The sequence below is a fragment of the Natator depressus genome, chromosome 3 (genome assembly GCF_965152275.1).
Source record: "Natator depressus isolate rNatDep1 chromosome 3, rNatDep2.hap1, whole genome shotgun sequence".
Lineage (NCBI taxonomy): Eukaryota > Metazoa > Chordata > Testudines > Cheloniidae > Natator > Natator depressus.
Genome location: NC_134236.1, coordinates 1993194 through 2014129, shown reverse-complemented (window position 1 = coordinate 2014129; position 20936 = coordinate 1993194). Strand labels below are relative to the sequence as shown.

Sequence of the window (20936 nt, the reverse complement as noted above, 5' to 3'; positions counted from 1 at the left end):
TACGCAGCCCGACTATTTTTAGTGCATTTGGAGACCATGTTTGCTGGAAGCGAATCAAAGCCTGAGAACTGGCTATTTTTCAGAGTGGAGCTGCGTGCTGCTCTGAGCGAGCCATTTCTCTGGGACATTGGGGATGACCTGGGGTGGGGGCTGGCTGGCAGTGCTGAGCTATTTGCTGGCCTGATGTGTGTGTTGGAACGCCTTCCTAATGGCAGAGCTCCCTGCATCTGGGGGGAGAAGTGGCTGACAGAGCCGTTTCATATGGGTTTGGGGAGGCTTACTTGGAAATCCATGCGAACGTTGCCAGCAGCTCAGCTGGGGCCCACAGGGTGGGAGACCCACCAGAGGAGAATGTGTTCTGTGGTGAGGGGCCCCAAGGGGCCCAAGACCCCTACAGTGGAGCTGGACTGTGTGGAAATGGAGGTCCAGAGAGGGTTGAGACCCTGGCAAGGGAGTCAGATGGCATGGGGGGCAGGGCCCTGGGGATCATGAGACCCTGGCCAAGGACCTGGATTGCCTGGGGGTGCTAGGCCAGAGGGATGAGACACCCTGACTGAGAAGCTGGATTGCCTGTGGGGTGTCTGCATCCAACTGGTGCTGCTCAAACCAAGCAGCAGGGGTGCTCTCCGCCCCAAGGAGCCCACAGTCTAGAGATGCAGCAAGTAGGGGGCAGGGCACAACACACACGCAGCGTTGGGAGGGTTGAACAGTCCCCTGGGCGCTCCTCTAGCACAGCGTGTCGCCCGGAGGCAGCACAGCAGAGATGGAGCTTCAGGCTGAGCTCGGGGAGGGCACTCTAGGTGTAAGGGGCAGAGGTGTGGGGGACGCTGAGAATGGGCATTGGAGACTGACACTATTCGAGGGGACAGGGAAGCACCTGGAATTTGGCAAGGGTGAGTCAATAAGGAGTCATGCAGGGCTTGGAAGGGGATGAAAAATAGCTAGTGAGAAGGGCTTTTTGGTCTTGTCTGCTTGGGAAGCTTACACTGGTTTTCCTGCCTCCCGGTTGCTTGAAAAACACGGGGTCGCACACATGAGTGCGTCACCTGCTTGTCAGGAAGGCAAGAGGCATTGCAATGTCACCCCAAAATGTACAGATGTCACATCTCAGTTTACTGAGGGCAGTTGTTGCACTGACCTCTTTGACAGCTCCCTTGCCTGGCCAACCTCTCTAGCTCACCAGCTGAGAGTCTCCTCTGAGCTCCCAAAAGATCTCTGCTTCTCCCCTGGGCCATGACCCCATATCCACATCTTGGTTCCACAGAGTCCCAGCCAGCAATCCAGGTGTGGGTCATGGGCTCATTCTGTACTCATAGCCCAGCTCCCTTCTGGTTTCCTCCCCTGCTGCCATACTCCTTTCCAGCAACCCCCAGGTACGCTGTCTGCTGAGGCAGGAGGCAATAGGAGGAGCGAAGCTGGGAGCTAGTCCCTTGGCTACCAGATTCCTGTTCCCTCTGCTCCCTCCAAACCCCACAGGACTTGCTGTGCCAGAGTGGGGGGTGGGTGTGAGCAGAGCTGAGGAAGAAGAATATTGTGAGGGAGGGGCATGGCAGGGAACAGAGTGCAGACCCAGCTGCTGAGCCACATGGATCACCAGTGGGGGCCCTGCGGCCCCAGTAGGGGAGGCTATGGAAAGGGATGCATTTCTGGAGAGAAGGGGATCCTCTTGGGGGCATAGTGCAGGGGCAGAGAGGGGAGTCTCAGCCAATGGATGGCTAGGGAAGCTGTCTTTATTGTCTCAGTCACCCTACGTGCATCAGCGTCAGCATGGGCACAAAGACAGCCGTGGAGTTGGTTAGGGTGGGCGGGCTTGGCCTTTTGGCGACAGTGTCCATGCTGACAGACGGTGGGAGGAAGGAACAGGAGCTCAGTTTGGCCATAGTACATTTGAGCTGACGTCAGGCTGGGACAAAGGGACACAGGTCCGGAGTGGAGAGGTGGCTCTTTGGGGTGAAGATGGTAGTTGAAGCTATGTGAGTGGATGAGCTTGCCCAGAAGGAGGGGTGAAAGGAGAAGAGGCAGGGGACAAAGGCAGCACCTAAGAGACTTGAGGGAGAGTGGAGACAGAGAGAGCCCCGAAGCGGTGGTCAGAGATGAACCGGGGAGAGGGAGTCTGGGAAGCCCCAGGTGTCAAGAAGGAGTGTGCTCAGCAGTGTGAAAAGCAGCAGCGAGGGCAAGGTGAGTGACGAAGGGGTGGAGCTCTGGGAATGGACCAGAAGAGGAGGTTGAAGGAGACCTGGTGAGATCTTTTGGTGGAGTGGAGGGGCTGGAAGCCCAGGGGAAATAGAGGAACTTGAGGTGGTGATTGATTGTAGCTGGCATGTCCCATGAGTCTGGAAGTGAGGGGGAGATGGGGCTGGGACAGTTGTTGGAGACACAGGGGAGACCTATGGCTGAAGGTGGGGCAGCCCAGGAGAGGTGGGTCTGTTCCGGACGGTGCCCTGCTTGTTCAGGTTGCAGAGAATGTTCCGTGGTGCTCAAACCTCCCAGCAGCGGGGAAACAGCTCCCATGTGTTGGTCCCAGGATTCCTGCTAAGGATGAAGGGGCAGGGAGGGGGAGGCTGATTGCAAGGGGCGCCCAGCCCCATGGCCTCTGCACAGAGCAGAGGTGTGTATGTGCAAGGGTGTGGGTGTGGACAATGGACAGACAGGGAGGGGGAAGCTGATTGCAGGGGATGCCTGGCCCCCTGGCCTCTGCACAGAGCAGAGGTGTGTGTGTGTGTGTGTGTGCGGGGGTGGGGGGCGGACAGGAAGGGAGAGGCTGGTTCCTGCCTCTAACCCAGCTCCCTGGCCTCTGCACAGAGCAGAGGTACTGGTGCGGGAACGGAGACGGACAGGGTGCAGCGGACACCAGGCTCTGGCCTCTGTGCAGAGGTGGGGAGCACAGAGAGGGAGAGGCTGGTTCCTGCCTACACCCAGCCCCCTGGCCTCTGCACAGAGCAGAGGTGTGGGGTGGGGGGCAGAGAGGAAGAGGCTGATTGTGGGGGACACCCAGCCCCCTGGCCTCTGCACAGAGCAGAGGTGTGGGGAGGGGAGAGGTGGAGGGAGAGGCCGCTCCCTGCAGCCCCCCAGGCCACAAGCTGCCTGTAGTGGGGAGGAGGCACAAGAATTGTCTGGGTTTTAAGTTTCTGTTCTAGAAGCAGCAGCCCTGCCTGCCCAGCAGCCCCCCACCCTCCTGGCTGGGAACGAGCTGCGGCTGGAAAGCTCTAGAAACAATTTGCAGCTCCGGTGCCAAAGGCAACAGCAGCCCCGGCCATGGCTAATGCAGGCAGCATTTTCCATAGCAACAGGTGCTTGGCTGCAGTGGGCAGCCCCTGCTGGGGGAGGGGGACCAGCATCTGTCTGGGACGGGGGGGGGGGGGGGGACGGGGACGGACGGACGACGAGGACTCTGTGCCCCTGGACAGGAGTTTGGGATTGACGGGGGGCCAGGGAGGGGCAAGGGGGCTCTCCTTTGGAGTCTGGAGGAGCCGGCTAGTATGGTGTCAGGGTGGCGGGGACCCTGGTGGGGCGGCGGAGCTGGGGGAAAGGGGCCCCTGCCCGGCTGAGTCAAGGCTGCGGCGTGTTAATAATTGTCCCTGGCTGGGGGCGAGGCCGCTTGAAGCTGGTGCCTGCGGGTGCCGTGTGCGATGGTGTTCCAGGCCTCACCCTGTGCTCTTCTCTGTGTTTCCCCCACAGGTGGCAGGAGGGGACGGACGGACGGAAGGAAGGCTCGGGGCATTGCTGCTGGGGCAGTTTTTAAACTTTCTTCTTGTTTTTAAAGTTTGAACTTTTAAATTTTATTTTATTTTAAAAAAAGCAAAACTTCTCAGCCTCCCCCTCTCCCCATGATGCCGTCCAACGGGTCTATCGACACCAGCAGCACTGCTCCAGACAGGGAGACGCCCGACACTCACAAGGTAAGGAACACTCTGAAGCCAGGCACACCAACTGTGGAGGGGGGCATGGTCCTTCCCACTCTCTGATGGCCTACATGTGTGATGAATTGGGTGGGTCTCAGTCCAGTTTCCTGTGCACGTCCAGCTGGCTCTAACTGGCAGAAGGGCCACTGGAGGGAGGGCAGGGCTGGTGTGAGGGGGAACGGCTTGCCCAGCCACTGCCTTGCTCCTGCTGTGGGGACGCATGGAGGGTTCAGGCTCTGGGACTGTCCATCTGGCCCCAATGTTTTCAAAGGCCCATGTCACGTCAAACTGGCTGTCTGATTGCCAGGGGGAGGAGTGTGATAGGAGCTGGGGGGAACATTCTGGTGTCTAGCAGGCAGGGAGAAGAGTGGGGCCTGGCCAGAGGCCTGTGCTGATGATCTGAACTGGGGGTGGGGGCAGGCATTGAGGAGGCCTGAGCTGCAGAGTGGGATTAGAGCGGATTGAGCTATTTCTGGGCACTGCTGAATGGGGGCGAGTGTGACTGTGCTGATGAGACCTGCTGTTACCCTCGCTGCTGTCGCCTGCTGAGAGAGGGAAGCCTCTGGTAAGGCGGGGGAATGAGGGCAGCTGTACCGTTGGTTGGGGTGGCCTTGGGAGGCCTGGGGGATGGTTGCTTTGCAGGCAATGGCTGGTTTACCTGCCCCTCTGCTTCCTGTGACAGCAGGAACTGGGTCAGTTCCCTCCATATGGCCCTGGTCTGACTCCACATACCTGGGCGGGGGGAGTGCACACCCCTGAACCAGGGACACGTGACACGGGGAGAGAGATACACTGGGTGGGGAGAAGGCTGGCATGGGAGAGAGACCCACCCTGGGGAGTGGGTGGGGGAAGGAAAGCCTCAGCATGTACACTGGGCAGGGGTGCAAAGAAAAGACGCAGCTTGGGGTGGGGGAGCACACGTTGTTGGGAGAGGCATGGAGAAAGGACAAAGAGAGACCGATACAACCACCTGGCTTGGCTGTGAAGAAAGGACAGATATGCACAGAGGCACTGGGGGAGTGGAGAGGGAGACACACATTGGGGGGTAGGGGCGGGACCAAGATGCACACACTGCGGGGCAGGACGCAGAGGCGTGCATGCACCGAGGGGTGCGACAAGAGGCGTGGACACGGGTGGAGGGGGTGGGATGAAGGGAGAGAGACATGCTGGGAGGTGGGAAGAGGGGAGACACAGACCGGCTGGGGTGGGAAGAGGGCGTGGAGGAAGAGAGGAGGAAGCACAAGTGCCCGTGTCAGAGCTGTGCTCATTTGCCAGCCCAAGCCGGGAGGCTCCAGCGCCATTGCTAATGCCTGGCTGGAGCGGGAGAGCTCAGGTAAGCCCCAGCTGGGGGCGGGGCCTTGTGTAGGTACACACCTGCATGGCTGTGAGAGAGGAGCCAGGCCCCTGTGTGTGCCGGGGAGAATGCAGCGCAGCGGGCCCCTCTGAATGGAGTGAGCGTACATGTGAGTGGGTTGGAGGGGGGAAGGTTCCCACACAGAGCAGAGGATCCAGGCACTGTGCCGGAGCTGGGCAGCCGTGGGGCCAATGGGAAAGCAACCTTTTGCTGTTGTGGGGGTGGCTTCCTCCCAGGCGCCCACCCCCCTTGTGCTCAAGGCCTCTTCTTGGGTCCTCATAACTCACAAAAAGGGGTGTGTGCAAGTCCAATAACAGCAGCCTCTTTATGGAAGTTTATTAACTTCAGGTTCAGAAAGGAACAAAAGTCTGCTCTCCGGCCGTAAGCCAGGCCTAGCCCCAGACTCCCTTGGCATCTCAGCTCCTCCCAGCCCCCCAGCTGGTGGAACTCCCCGACCTCCGAATCTTCTCTGCAGGAACCTCTCTCGCTCCCTGCTGCCCTTTATCAGGGTGGCAGCTCCCATTCCCAGCCGTTCTAATGAAACCCCACACCTCCTCCCGGGTATGGCAGGCAGGGCTCATTGTACAGAGCCAGCCAGCTCCAGACCTCCAGTCCTTAAAGGGACAGGCCACTCCCTTACACAACCTCACCCTTCCCCAACCACAGGGCACGTTTCTACCTTCTTTGTTTTTTCTGTCCCTCCTTGCTGGCCTGTTTTGCCGACAGCAATACCGCCAACTGGCCAAAGCCATGGAGCAACTGGATTTTTCCTCCTTGATGTCCTCCATCTCCCCTATTTGGAGATGAAGCCCACCCACTTGTCCACCAGCATTTTGATTTGCCATGCTAAGTCCTGCTTATCTGTTGCTAGGTCATCACTTTCTTGTAGGGCCAGCTGCACATCCTATTTCAAAGCAGCATGTTCCCTCTGGTGTGTCTCCTTCAAAGAGAGCAAACCACTAATCCCCTCTCCTTCCAGTTCTGTGTTTACACCCCTTTACTGACCAGCTGTCCTGTCCTGCCACTCCCGAGGCGCTTCCCTGCTCTGGTCCTGCCTCTCTCTGGCTTAGCGTCCTTCTCCCACAGCCCCAAATCCGTCCGCTCTCGAGCAGGAGGCGGAGCTACTGCGTCCATCACCACCCCACTCTCTCCTCTCGCCTCGGACACAGAGGGCTGGCCCAATTCCGAGAACATACTAGCGGCCTGCCAAATCTTTCCTGTCTTACGACCCCCTCATTTTCTTTGCCAAGGTCCTGGATCTCATTAGGCCACGTCTTTAGCGCAGGTCCGTCCTTCCTTCCCACGCCTGAAACACCTCTTGGGGGGGTGTTGGTCTGGCCTCATCCTCATCGGCCACATCCAGCGTGCCACTTAGGGGACATACCCAACGTGGCCTGTTGCTCTTCTTCTTTCCCGCTTCTTTTTTTAACTGTTCTTAAAGGAGCAGACCCTCCTGGTATCCCCCACCACTTGACACTTGAAACATATCGCCAGGCCCTTCCACCTCCACACCACCCTTGGCGTGTCTCTTCCCCTAGCCCCTGACAAGTGATCCCACTGCCAGCTGGGGCCCTCCACTCTTGTGTCCAGGTTTCCCATATTAAAGCATAGCAGGATCTTCCCCACCTGCCGGTAGGGATTTCCCTGCCCTCCCTTCTGTGCCTGCGGCTGCACTACCTGGATTGCCAGATGATCCTGCAGAAGCTGCAGAAGGAACACTTGGATCCTGCCGACTGTGCCCCGGGCACCCCTCATGGCCGCAGGCTGGCCCCTCACCTCAGTTTCCCTTCTTGATTTCTCAGTAATTCACAAAAAGAGGCTTTTACAAGTCCAGTAACCGCAGCTCTCTTTAGGGTCTGGTTATTAGTTTAAAGTTCAGAAATTAATCCAAAAGTCTGCCCTGCAGCCATAAACTGGGCCCAGCCCCAAACTCCCCTGGTGTCTCAGGGTCTTCCCTGCTTCAGCCGGCTCCTCCCAGCCCTCCCTATATGGGCAACTCCCCTGGTCCGAGTCTTTTCGGCAGGAACCTCTCTCGTCTCTTCTGAGTTTCCTGAACTCTTCTCCCCATGCGTCCTCCTGCCCTTTATATGGGAGGCAGCGCCTTTATCCCCAGCCCTGCCCCCTCCTTGCTGTATCTCTAGACTGCAGGCTCCTTGGGGGGAGGGCGCCCCTGCTGCTCGGTTTGGAAGGAGCCCAGTGTATTATGGGCAGTGATGAATAAATAATAATAATGAAAGACTTTCTGTGCCAGCAGTAACTAGGAAGGGTGTTAAACTGCAGCTATTAGAGTTAAACATTTTTAAATCTGCAGGAGCAGATAACTTGTACCCAAGAGTATTAAAAGAACTGGCTGAGAAATTCTGTGAACGATTAATGTTGATTTTAACAAGTTTTGGATCACTGGGGAAGTGCCAAAGGACTGTAAAAAAGCTGCTAATGTTGTACTAATATTTAAAAAGGGTAAATGGGATGACCATGGAAACTATAGGCTGATTAGCCTGGCAGAATCCTGGAAAAGCGGATATGGGATGTGGTCAGTAAAGAATCAAAGGAAAGGTAGAGTAATAAATGCCACTAAATGTGGTTTTATGGGAATTAAGACTTGCTAAACAAGCTTGGTATTGTTGTTTTTTTGATGAGATCACAAGTTTAGTTGATGAAGGTAACTGCTGACACAATATACTTAGATTTCTGACTCTGTCCCTTTGATATTCTGTTAAAAAATTACCATTATCTGAATGGATGTCGTCGTTGTCGTGATGGCGAATCCCTGCTTTTGGTGACTATGTGATTGCCGACTGTGAATGTCATTCCTTGGTAAATCAGCTCCCTAATCTGTTGGTCTTCCATTCTAATGATGTGTCTGCACCACGAAAGCTGCTGAAATCAAACGAGAGAGCTGATTTCCGGTCGCTGGGTCCAGTGACACATGTCCTCATTGTTCTGCCACTTGATATAGAGCAGTCAACAAAGACAACAAAAACTTCAGTCTGCTGCTGTTCAATCATCTTCAGCTCACGCTTTTCATCACCGTACAATAGAATTGGTAGAATCCGGGTGCTACAGATCCACAGCTTCATTGCAAGCGTAATGTCACAACATCCCCATGGAGGCTTCTTAAGGGCTCAAAACACACAGCAGCTACTGCTGTGCAAGAGTTCACAGCTCTTAGGCATCCTCTGGCCCTGTCCCAAGTCTCTGACAGCGGCCACCTGCCTGCCATTCCATCTGGACAGGGTAATACTGAACTCATTGTACTCTGGAGCTGGAGGCTGCTCAATGGGAATGGCCAGGGTTTATCTGGATCAATGTGCACAAGCTTCTTGCCTGACTAGATTGGCATCAGGTTTCTGATAGCCGACTCTGTAAGCTAGCAGAAAAAGACAAGTTCCGACGTCTGGGAGCTGAAGTTAGACAAATTCAGACCAGAACTAAGGTGCAAGTTTTTAATAGGGTAATTAGTTACTGGAGGAACTAACCAAGGGCTGTGGTGGATTCTCCATCACTGGATAATTTGAAATCAAGACTAGATGTTAGTCTCAAAGACACACCATAGTTCATCCAGAAGTTATGGGCTTTGGCACGAATCGTTGGGTGGAATTCTCAGACTAGAAGATCTCAGTGGTCCCAGCTGGGTGAGATCAGGCCGTGCAGGATCATCGGATAATGGGGCAGAGGCCAGGCGAGAGCAGGCTGGCGGAGGGGAAACGGGACAGAGGGCGGGGGAGTGTGGGCTGGGCAAAGCAGGTTGGCTGGGAGGTGGTGTGGTGGGGCAGATTGGTAATGGTGTTTAGGCTCACATCAGCATAGATCCAGCCACAGCTTGACTTAGAGGTTTAGCATCAACTAATGTACAGAGAAAGGATTTACTCTCCCGCTTTCTTAAACAGTGAAGCAATCAGTGGTGAGCGCGCTCTGCCAGCCAGGGGTGCTGGAAGCATGGAGGGCTGCAACAAGGGACAACTTGCTGTCCCTCCTACAGCGGGAGGCCTCCAGCCTATCTCTCAAGCTCTGGGCCAGTTCATTTCTGGGACTCTCCTTACCAGACAGATACTGACAAAGTGGAGGAAGTGTTGAGAAGAGCCACAGAAACACTCCGGGGCCTGAAGGATCTGTCAGATGAGGAGTCATTACAGAGCTACATATGGCCACGCTAAACCACAGGAGGAAGAGGGATTGGTGAGAGTGGCCCAAGAGGTATAACTAGGAGACATGGGATGGAATTAAGAAAGGGAAAATGAAAGATTCCCTGGCAGGAAATGGATCAGGCTGGGGAACTGTCTTTCAGGGAAGGGCTGGAGTCCCTGTTGATCATGTTAACACACACATGACAAAATGCTAGAAAACATACAGTTGGGAGCAACCTTTCCTGGCAACTGGACCCTGATGGGGCTTTTCTGGTTCGGGGTGAGGCCAGCTCACAAACTGAGGTTAGCATGTGAAGAATAAATCTCTGCAGAACTTTAAGGTGGAGTGGGTGACTCTTCCTCCAAGGCAGTGCTGGCCTCTGTGTCCCATTGCAGCAGTAGGGGATGCTGTGCTCTGGGACGTGCATCTGGCAGATGAGATGTAAACCTGAGGTCCTGACCATCTGGGAGCCTGTTCCCAAGAGTTAAGCTGTTAGTCCCAGTGTCCTACCTACATCCCTGCTCAAGTGATTCTGTTGTGCCTTCCTGTGTTCCCAGTGCAGTTTCCGCCAGGTACAGTGTGCTCCCTATCTTCATGGGGCAAAATTCAGCCCTGGTGTAAGTACGCAAGACTCCCAGTGTTTTCCCCTGGGTAGCTGTTAAATAGTTGCCATGCCCCACCCCAGAGGCTGCTGCAGTCTGTGAAAGGAGCAGCAGAGATGTGCGCTGAGGCCAGTGACCTGAGCAAGCTTTTCGTCTGCAGAGCCAATGCCTGCTTCATGCAGCAGCTCTCCTTGGAGGTAGTTTCCCTGTGGGTTGTTGCTTGGCAGCGGAAGGAGAGAGCTGAGCTCCGGGGACACTCCAGGCAGTCAGGCAGTTCATTAAACCTGAGGGGGAGGAGAAGCTGCGTGATTTATGGGGGGATGAGTCAGCTCAGAGCCAGCTGGAGGAAGCAGGGAGGCTATGGCACAGACGTTTTGGAGATGCATCCTCTTTGCAGAGAGGCAAGGCAGTTTGTCTCCTTCTGCCAGATTTTGCCACCTCTGCTGCCCTTCATCCATTCCCTGCATCCCCTGTGCCTGGCTGCATCTCTGACCTCGTGGCTGCAGCCTGTGAGGATTCTCCCATGATGGTGGGATGCTGTGATGCAGGTACTGTTCTGGAGAATGCCCTGCAGCCAGAGCGCTATGGCTCTGGGTTCCACGTTTTGCCAGCTAAACATGTTTGGGGCTGGTCAGACTGGAATGGGCTCTCTCCAGGGAACCTGTAGGTGCTGCAGGCCTGGAGCTGGTGATTCTGTAGGTGTTGTTCTTCCTCAGCCAGGCACTAAGGGGCGCCATCAAACTCAGGTTGCTGTGTTTCCGTGGGGAGGAAAGGCCTCCCCTGTGCATAGTCAGGGGGCTGTTCTAGGGATCTGTTTGGCACTCTCAGTGCTTACTTTGCTGAGCCTATCTTGAGTCTTGGGCCTGCCACTCCTGCTACCTTCTGCTCACAGCAGCCGCCAGGAAATTGTTTAGCCCTGTGGTTTGCTAGCCTTACACCTGGCTTTTGCAGACGTTGTTATGCTGTGCTTCCTCACCAGCAGAAATAGTAACCTTGAGGTGACCCAGGTTTAACAGGTTGTGTGGAGGCTGTGGCCTCGGCATTGCATTGTCCCACTGGCTCCCAGATAGGCTTGGGGTATGCTGAATTCCATCCCAGAGTCACAGATCACACCCCCTGCCCATGAGAGGAGGTATCCCATGTCCAAGCTGCCCTTTCCCACCACCTAGTGCAGAACCAGAAACACCAGGCCCTGCTTTCCAAGAATCTGGCCCATTCATGGAAGCACTGACTGCAAAGGGAGCCACTGCCTGTGACTGCCCCATCCCTCCTGAGAGTAAGGGGGAGCAGAGAACACCTGGGACCACTCCTAGCAGAGGCTGTCAGCACCTCCTAGGCTGTGGGGAATCTACCAGCTATCTGAAAATATGATCAGTGCTAAAGAAATCATCATCCTGCACCAAAGACCTCACAAACCACCAGATGGCCTTCTCTGGGCCGTAGGTAAGGGAATTCCATGGCTCAGGCCTTTCCTCCGGCCAAACCCAGACGACCATGATGGTTAGCCAGTCCTCCACTGCCATAGCCTGCCAAGATTCAGTCCTCTCTCCTGGACTATTCAAGTGCCGTATGCAGCTGTCGGAAGAGATGGTGACACAATAAAGGCTGAAATGCCAGCGGCAGACAGTTGACATCCAGTTCTACATCTGCTTTACATGCAGTGTAAACAGCACCACCATTCAGCTTTCTGAGCCTGCCAAAACCAGCACCTGGCTTCTGGGCAGCTGACTTGAGCTGAACCCAGGCAAGGCTGAGGAGATGTTGGTAGGGAAATGGAAACTGCTTTGTGGTGGTCGATTTCTCTGCAACATCACCTCTATCTTAGAGCATCAGCCCTTGGACTGGTAAATTGATCCACAGCATATGGCCCCTTCAGACACCTTGGAGTACTGGATGCTCAAATAGTTATGGTGGCAAAAAACACTCACTTCCATTTGAGACAGGCGAAATGATAGACCTGGCCATGGAGATCCACGCATTCTTGGCCTCCAGGATTGAGTAGTGCAGCTCGTTTTATCTTCCTTAAAAAGCTCCAGTGGGTTCAAAATACAGCAGCTGTTCTGCTTAGCCACACAGGTTGGATGGACACATCATTCCATGCCCTGCTCTCTCCATCAGCTCCCCAAGGTCTCTGTTCTGATACTCAAAGCCTCAGAGATCATCCCTGGCTCACTGAGAGACACCTCTTCCTCTGTGGCCAGGGCCTTCCACAACAGCTGCATTACGCTGGAGCAACGAAATTATCCCCCACCAAGGGAAGAGAGAACTTTCCCATGTTCACTGGCCATGTTGCTTCATCAACGTCTCTAGGGCAGAAAAGAGTTACTGTACTTCCAACTTCTGCAGCCGGAGATCGCTGGATGGGAAGCCACCTCATTGTCCTCCTCCCAACTCTTTACATCTCATGACACAAAATGTCTTTTGGGAACCTCAGAATGTGCAAAAGAGCCTAGTGAAACAGTATTAACAACACTGATAGGATGACAGGACCTGAAACTGCTTCGGCTAAAGCCTGCACTGCGGAACTCACTCCCAAAAGAGAGTAGAAGACATGGGATCCACCAAGCCTAAGGCTGAATCAGAACTCAGCTCTTTGACTTAGCTTCCTCTTTGTTGTTTCACAGACCCAGCACACTGTTTATTTCTAGCTCTGCCCTCCCCGAATCTACAAACCAGTGGTTTTCAACCTTTCCAAATTATTGTACCCATCAGAAGGCTGATTTGTCTTGCGTACCCCAAGTGTCACCTCACTTAAAAACTACTTGCTTACAAAATGAGACATAAAAATACATACGTGCCACAGCACACTAGTACTGAAGAATTGCTTACGTTCTCATTTTTATCCTATACTTATAAAATAAGTCACGACCACCAGGCTGAGAAACACTGATATAGTATCTAGAGCAGTGTAAACGAGTCATTGTCTGTATGAAATTCTTGTTTGTATTGACTTCGCTAGTGCTTTTCATGTGGCCTGTTGTAAAACTAGATGAGTTAATGTACCTCTGGAAGACCTCCATGTACCCCTGGCATACGTGTAGCCCTGGCTGAGAACTACTCAAGCACTGTCTCCTGTAGGCTGACAAAGGGGCGGGGAGAGACTGTTGGTGTTTCCATGTTAGCCGGAAGGTGCTCAGACACCGTGGTGACCGGGAGTTGTCCAAAGAGAGCTTCTGTGCTGCCGGGAGATAGAAGCAGCATAGAGAGAGATGGGTGGGAACATAAGAGATGACTCCGGGGGTGCTCCAGCCCTGGAGCACTCAGAAAAAAATTAGTGGGTGTTCAGTGCCCACTGGCAGCCAGCTCCCCCACTCCTCCATCAGTGCCTCCTGTCTGCTGGTGCCCCCGCCAATCACCTCTTCCCCCTCCCTTGCAGCGCCTCCTGCCTGCTGCGATCAGCTGTTCTGCAGCATGCAGGAGGTGGTGGGAGAGAGGGGGAGGAGTGGGGATGGGGCACGCTCAGGAGAAGGCGTGGGGGCAGGGCTGGGCAGAGCAGAGGTGGGGTTTGGGGAAGGGGTCGGGTTTGGGGAAGGGCTGGGGCGGAGCAGGGGGTTGACCACCCCTGGGGCCCAGAGGATACTGTTGCATGTGGGTGGGAAGAAGGCAGCTCTCTCCCTGCCTGAAATGGCCTTGCATTTGATTAGAGACCCAGGCAGCCTGAGTGACACCTGGCTTTGTAAATGAGGCCCAGACAACCCAAACGACTTGCCAACAGGGAGCAGGGATGTAAACCTAGGTTTCCCAGTCCCAGGCTAGCCCCTTCAATGCTGGGCCATAATTCTTGTCTGTGGCACAGCGGCTGTCCTCTCCACTCTGATAGCCCCCGGAGCCGTTACCCATGACCTGGGGTCACACAAGAGCTCATAGGATTATATTTTAGTTGCTCTAGGTTCTGTGATGGCAGCAGCCCCGGAGCCTGTTGTGTGCGTGCGCGCGCACACTCACACTCACACTCTCTCTCTGTCCCTGTCCCTGTCCCTGTCCCTCAGTGGGCACAGACACATGGATGTTGGCCGGAAGGGGCCCAGGGCTCTCGACGGAAGGGTTTATACCCCGCTGCCAGCCCTGAGCCCACTCTCTGTGCTGAGGCTGGAACACAGCCACCTGGGCTGTGAGTACCCTTGTAATCAGCGACTGGTTCTGTGACCTCCGGGCGTGGGAGTGACCAGGTTCCTGAGATGGCTTCCAGGGGGAGAGAACAACGGGGTTCTACCACCCTGGGCCTGGCCTGGCCTTCCCAGACTGCCCCCCAGAACAGGACCGCAGCAGAAGCAGAGGGATTGGGGAGGGGGAGCCGCAGGGATTGGGGAGGGGGAGCTGTACAGGCAGGGGGAGCTGTGTGGGGAGCTGCAGGTAGGGGGAGCTGTGCGGGCAGCCGTGCGGGCAGGGGGAGCCGCAGGGATTGGGGAGGGGGAGCTGCTGGGACAATTCTGCCTGCAGCCTTCTCACAGAGTCCAGGGAGGGTCATTCCCAGCAGGGTCAGTTGTTGTGGTTTCTTTTTCTTTTATTGCAAATCTCCTCAACAAAACAATGATCAAAACTTCCCCAAGTCTGTGCCTCACCCCCCCGTCAGTTCCTCGGCCCAAAAGTGCCTGGCTCTTACCTCAGAGCCTTTTGGATAACAGTACTTCCCAGTCTCCCCTCTGTCCTTTTGGTTCTGGGGAGCAGTTCCTTCTAGCAGTACCCCCAGCCTCCGGCTGGTATTACCACTCCCTCTATCCATTTCCTGCTCCTCCTCTTGAGGATCAGCCAGTTAAGCTGCAGGTCTTTTCCCAAGTGCAGTGGGTGGGGTAATCAGCCAGCTGCTGGCTTTAGACCTCAGTGGAGCAGTAACCCTTATACCTTCACAATCACGCTGGCTGGCCAGCCTGTCAACACAAGTGCTTTTGCAGCTGGAGCTGCATTGTGGGGAGAAGATCCGGTTACTTCCTGGAATGGTGGTTCTTCGAGATGTGATGCAGAGGTGTATTCCATGCAGGCGTGTCTGCACCTTGGAGCTGGAGCCTTTTGCCTAGCAGTACCCATAGAGGGGCAGTGCTTGGGCCTCATGCCCATAGCCCCTCACCTGGCTATATGAGGCGGGGCCGCCTGTCACGGAGTCCCTGGGTGATGCTCTGGAACTGCTCCCCATGAAGCCAGGCAGGACTTTGGGGAATTCTCCTTTCTGTGAGCAGCCTGTCTGCAGGACACACAGCTCACACAGCTTCCACCTTCCTGGGTCTGACCTCAGAGCATTCAGCCTCCTCTGCCCCTCCATGCGCTTCCCACAGCGAGTCCGCTCAGGGGGGGCTCCTGGGGAAGCCAGAGGGTCCTGCCCCCCAACTTCGCAGCCAGACGTGACTCTCAGCCAGCCAGTAAAACAGGGGTTTATTAGACGACAGGAACATGGTCTAACACAGAGCTTGTAGGTGCAGAGAACGGGACTCCTCAGCTGGGTCCATTTTGGGAGGGGCAGTGAGCCAGACAACCCTGTCTGCCCTTCACTCCATGTCCCAGCCAGCCCCAAACTGAAACTCCCCCCAGCCCCTCCTCCTCTGGGCTTTGTCCCTTTCCCGGGCCAGGAGGGCACCTGATTCCTTTGTTCTCCAACCCTTTAGCTCCCACCTTGCAGGGGGGAAGGGCCCAGGCCATCAGTTGCCAGGAAACAGGTGTCGGCCATTCTCTGTGTCCAGATCCCTGCACACACCTGCCCTCTAGGGCTCTGCAATGATCACACACCCTTACCCCACCCCCTAGAGACTTAAGAACGGCATAGGGGAAACTGAGGCACCCCCACACTATTCAGAGGAAACATTAAGAACAGTCCCACTTCGTCACACCCCCCACCCCCCCCCTCAGTTCCTTCACACCAAATGTGCAGGGGGAGACTCTGATGCAGAGGCTGGGTCATGGAATGTGCATCTGCATCACATCTTGAGAAACCAGTTACAGAAAGTAACCGTTCCTTTTTCGAGTAGATGCGGACATGTATTCCAAGTAGGTGACTTGCGATCCTCATCTGTAGTGACAATGAGGTGTATATCTTCCTGCCCAGAAGGCCCAGGTGCTTAGAGTCTCTGTCTTTGGGGGTGGACTTGAACCTGCCCTGCCAGGCCTTGTTGTTCACTGCCATGACCACCAGTGAGTTTGGTGCTGGATGGGTATAAAACCCTCTTATCTCTGTACCAGCACAAAATAGCACTTCTCCAAGTGCTTGGCCACTGGGGTACGCTGGCCTTGGTAACATCAAAGAGCACTTGCTGGCTCAAGGAGCACCTCGTTAATCCGGAAGGCCACTCTTCCAGGGACAGAAGGTTTGAGAATGCCCATGACTTCATGGATGTTCTTCTGGAGGGTGATGTGTGACGAAGTGGGACTGTTCTTAATGTTTCCTCTGAATATTGTAGGGGTGCCTCACTTTCCCCTATGCATTTCTTAAGTCTCTAAGTGTTGGGATAAGAGGGTGTAATTGTTGCAGAGCAAAGGGCCAGTGTACATAAATGGCCGACACTCTGTCTCCTTGCAACGGATGGCCTGGGCCCTTCCCCACTGCAAGGTGATAGCTAAAGGGTTGGAGAACAAAGGGATCAGGTGACCTTCTGGCCCGGGAAAGGGACAAAGCCCAGAGGAGGAGGGTGAGTCAGTTTGGGGCTGGCTGGGGACATGGAGTGAAGGGCAGCCGTGGTTGTCTGGCTCACTGCCCCCCAAAATGGACCCAGCTGAGGGGTCCGGTTCTCTGTACCTACAAGCTCTGTTTTAAACCGTGTTCCTGTCATCTAATAAACCTCTGTTTTACTGGCTGGCTGAGAATCACGTCTGACTGCGGAGTTGGGGGGCAGGACCCTCTGGCTTCCCCAGGACCTCGCCTGGGCGGACTCGCTGAGGGAAGCACACGGAGGGGCAGAGGAGGCTGAATGCTCCGAGGTTAGATCCAGGAAGGTGGAAGCCATGTGAGCTTCTTGCCCTGCAGACAGGCTGCTCACAGAGAGGAGACTTCCCCAGAGTCCTGACTGGCTTCGTAGGGAGCAGTTCCAGAGCATTGCCCGGGGACCCCGTGACATGATGGCACCAGTGCCATCCTGGGTACTGGAGCCTGCACCGTGGAAGAGTTGCCCTGGGACCTCAAGTGCTCCTGATTTGTCTTACGCGGCCTCTTCTTTAGCGCCGACGACAGAGAACAACTCCTGCGCCTCTTCAGAGAGGCCCCTGCCCCAGAACGGGACGCAGCAGCACTCTGCGAGCCGGAGGGTGATTTGTGTCCCGAGGCAGGCCTAGGTACTGGGTCTGGCCTCATGGCTTGTTCAAGCAGGGGCTGCTTAAGGCAAAGGTCCCATGCCATCTGGGTCCTCTGCTTGAAGGATCTGCAGATCGCACAGCACTCCTTAAGGTGGGCTTCGCCGAGGCAGAGCAAACGCCACGCGTGGGGGTCGGTGGTAGGAACTGCCACTCCATGTAAAGGGCAGTGCTTGGCCCCCAGTGAGGGCATCGCCGGGGAGCATCACCACTATCTATACATGGTAACTGTTAAGTAGCTGGTAACTGTGTACAATAAAAACTAGGCTAAGAAATAAAGCAACAACCGCATAGAGCTCCGACTCCAGCTGCCGGGAGATGAGAAGGAACGAGGGGGGTTGGGGTGGGGCTACAGGCATGAGCGCCGTCCTCTGTGGGTACTGCTAGGCAACAGGCTCCAGTGCATCCACGCACCTACTCGGAATACACGTCTGCATCTGCTTGAAGACGAACACCCTCAAAGTCTCAGTATAGATGAGGCAAAACAGCCAGCTTTGGTCCAGGGACCAGAGGAGAAGAGAGGTTCTGCAGCCAGTTTTGTGGTGGGACCCTGAGTGGGAAGAGAGGGCCAGATGGGCAGCTGAGAAGGAAGGGAAACTTCAGTGAAACTTGCAGCACCTGTACCAGAGCCCCCAGGTTCAGGGAGATGGGTCGTGAACACTGATGCATGAGCAGGCATGGTGTGGTGCATCCCATATATACCAGAGAACAGTGACGCTGAAAGGTTTCAGACTAACAGCCGTGTTAGTCTGTATTCGCAAAAAGAAAAGAAGTACTTGTGGCACCTTAGAGACTAACCAATTTATTTGAGCATAAGCTTTCGTGAGCTACAGCTCACTTCATCGGATACAGAAAAGTACTTTGGGAGTCATGGGCGATAACCAACTGAGCGTGAACTCCCAGTGCATTGCTGATGCTAAGAGGATGAATGCAAACCTTGGATGCATACGCAGTGGATTAGCCAATAGGAATAGTATCCCCTCTGGACATTGCATTAGTGCGATCATTTCAGGAATACTGTGTCAATGCAAAAAGGGTGTTGAAAAATTGGAAAGGGTTCAGAAAAGAGCGAAGAGAACGATTCAAAATCTGGAAAACCTGCCTTACAGCAAGAGATTTAAGAAGCTCAATGTATTTAGGTTATCAAAGGGAAAGTTAAGAGATGATTTGATCCCAGTCTACAGGTACCTACACGGGGAAGATTTCTGACAGCAGATGGCTTTTTAGTCTAATAGCAAAAGGCATAATAAAGTCCAGTGGCGGGAAGCTGAAGCTAGACACATTCTGACAAGCAGGAAGGCACACATTTTAACATAATTAACCATTGGAACAACTTCCTACAGGTGTGATGGATCCTCATCTCTTGAAGTCTGTAAATAAGATGGTGGTGCTTTGGCCCAGGATAGTGTGATGTGTCTAGTGCCGTGTGCAGTGTAGGGTGATTGTCTTCTGCTTCTTGCTCCATACCCAGCCTCCAGCTAGCTTTAGCACAAGGAATGCAGAGGACAGTACTTAAGTCCTTCTAACTGGTATGCAGCCTCTCCATGGTCAAGACTCTTGCAGTGCCTCCTCATGGCACCAGCTGGAAACTGACTGCACCGTGTGGTTTCAGGCTAAATGTGAGGGATCTTGGAGCAGCATGGGTCCCAGAGTTGCAGAGTGCAAACCCACTGGCATGTGGCTATGCCTTGGTGCTCACCTACCATGGCTAGCTATTGGCAAATAGTCCCAACCATGGATTAAATGGGGAAGGTGATAGGAAGAGAGCCTGAGCATAAGCCCTTGTATTAGAGGCCTGATATGAGGCAGGACCTGCTCACACAATCTGGCAAGAACTGGGCTGATATTGCAGAAATACACATTAACATTCCCCAAGGATAACAGGAACACATTGACCCATTCTAAAGGATAAGGTCACGATGATAGTACGTAATAGATATGTTTTGATTGAACCAACATGTACAAGGTGATGGGTGATATCTAGCTACATCGGGGGCAGTAACTAACTATGTTAGAGGCAGTACGTAACTCGTTTGTGTTAGGGTATAAAGATGTATCTCAGAAGGAGTGTCTTTGTCCAGCCGAGGGGGGAAAGGAAAGTCCCGCCATTCACTGAGCTCTGTCCCTTGTCACGGGTATATATGTCTTAGTCTCCTTGTAGAGTCTGCCAGGTGCTATTACCGCGCTCCATTGACAATAAACCTGGCCTGGCGCCTTCGTACCTTAACGAATCTTGTGGTCATTGAACAGTTTGCTTGAGGTCTGCTGTGCCAGCTATCTGCGCAGAGCTGGGACAGCACACAGGAAAAACACCCACACACAGCCAAACATCTGACACTGGTGACCCATAACAGCTAATCTGGTAAGTAAGCAAGCTGTCCTCTGTAGGAATTGCGATCTAACGTGACAGAAAACCATGAGCTAGGGAACTCCGTTATCTCCTCCCTGCAAATCCCCGCAAAATTCCATCATCAAACAGTCCAGTTCTTCATGCTGAGCAGAATCAGCGTCGCGATATACCCCTCATTTCTGCCAGTGATGCGCTAGGCGTTAGCACCAGGAAACATCCAGATTGGCTTACTGGCTCAGAGGCCATGCACGTACTTGACTGGCTACATGCAGTACATAAAGCATGGTTATCTGACATGACTTTGACCACTAAGAGAGGTGCCTATCACAGCTTTCAGCAATCTACCCTGTCTGAGCTGCGTACAGTGGAAGATGACTGGTGGAAGCACACATCAGAAAACGGCCAGCAGGCTGCAGACTAGAAAGACCTTAAATGCCTTTATGATCAATTGCAAATGGGTTTTGGTTCCATGTCTTGTGGTAGCATTCCCATCCATAGCCCAGGGTCAGGATGCTCCACACAGACAGGAAAGCTATCAGCGATCGCTGGGCTGAACACTTTAACGGTCTACTCAATCCTCCATCTGCAATTTCAGAAGCTGCTATTCACGGTATAGCACAGTTCCCCGTACACGAAGGACTCGCCAGACTGCCAAGTAGTATCGAGACAGCAGCTGCTATCAAACAGTTATCACAAGGAAACGCACTTGGCTTAGATGCAATACCCCCCCAGAAGTCTGTACACATGGTGGTGGTTGTCAAACTGTCCCGAAGTGGCTCAAGAGTATCAACCTCAGGACAGATTGTTAAGAACTAGGGCTCAAAGCCCACATTGGTTGTGAGTTCTGTACTTAGATTTCACCAACCAATTTATCAAGTGGGAACTCCTCAGGTGCTACAGCAGCCTTACCATGGAGTCCCAGATAGTCCCTTCGGGTACTCCAGTCTGTCCTGCCACCTCGGTGAGCCTGTCTTTGTGATAGCTTGTCCCTTACACTAAGGATCGCAGCAAATAACCAGGTTACTCCCAGTCCCAAAGGACCAGTCACTCACCCCAGGTTAGTTGCACTATAGATCTCACAGCACAGGCAACTGGTAGCCAATCCTATAATAAACTATGCACAGATTTGTTATGTAGGAAAAGGAAGCGAGAGTTATTTACACGGTGAAAGTGGGTAAACATGCATACACATAAATGAGTTCCAAGCTTAAGTTTCAAACAGTAACAGAAGCTTCTATAATAAGCAAGCCCTATATGTCCTTTAGGGTAACCCAGGCTAAGCACAGGGGATCTTTTGCTCATGCCTAGTAATTCTTGCCCCCCACAAC

The 20936-nt window shown here is 54.0% G+C and overlaps 1 protein-coding gene across 5 annotated transcripts in view; it reads left to right on the top strand.

Moving 5' to 3' along the window:
* The first annotated feature begins 3678 nt into the window (after positions 1–3678).
* DNMT3A (DNA methyltransferase 3 alpha) overlaps positions 3679–20936 on the top strand; it is a 231598-nt gene continuing 214340 nt past the window's right edge. For all 5 annotated transcript variants that reach the window (XM_074947296.1, XM_074947295.1, XM_074947294.1 and 2 more), the window contains exon 1: positions 3679–3899. In XM_074947296.1, coding sequence (XP_074803397.1) covers positions 3828–3899 — 72 coding nt within the window. In that variant the 5' untranslated portion in view covers positions 3679–3827. The remainder of the gene's footprint in view (positions 3900–20936) is intronic.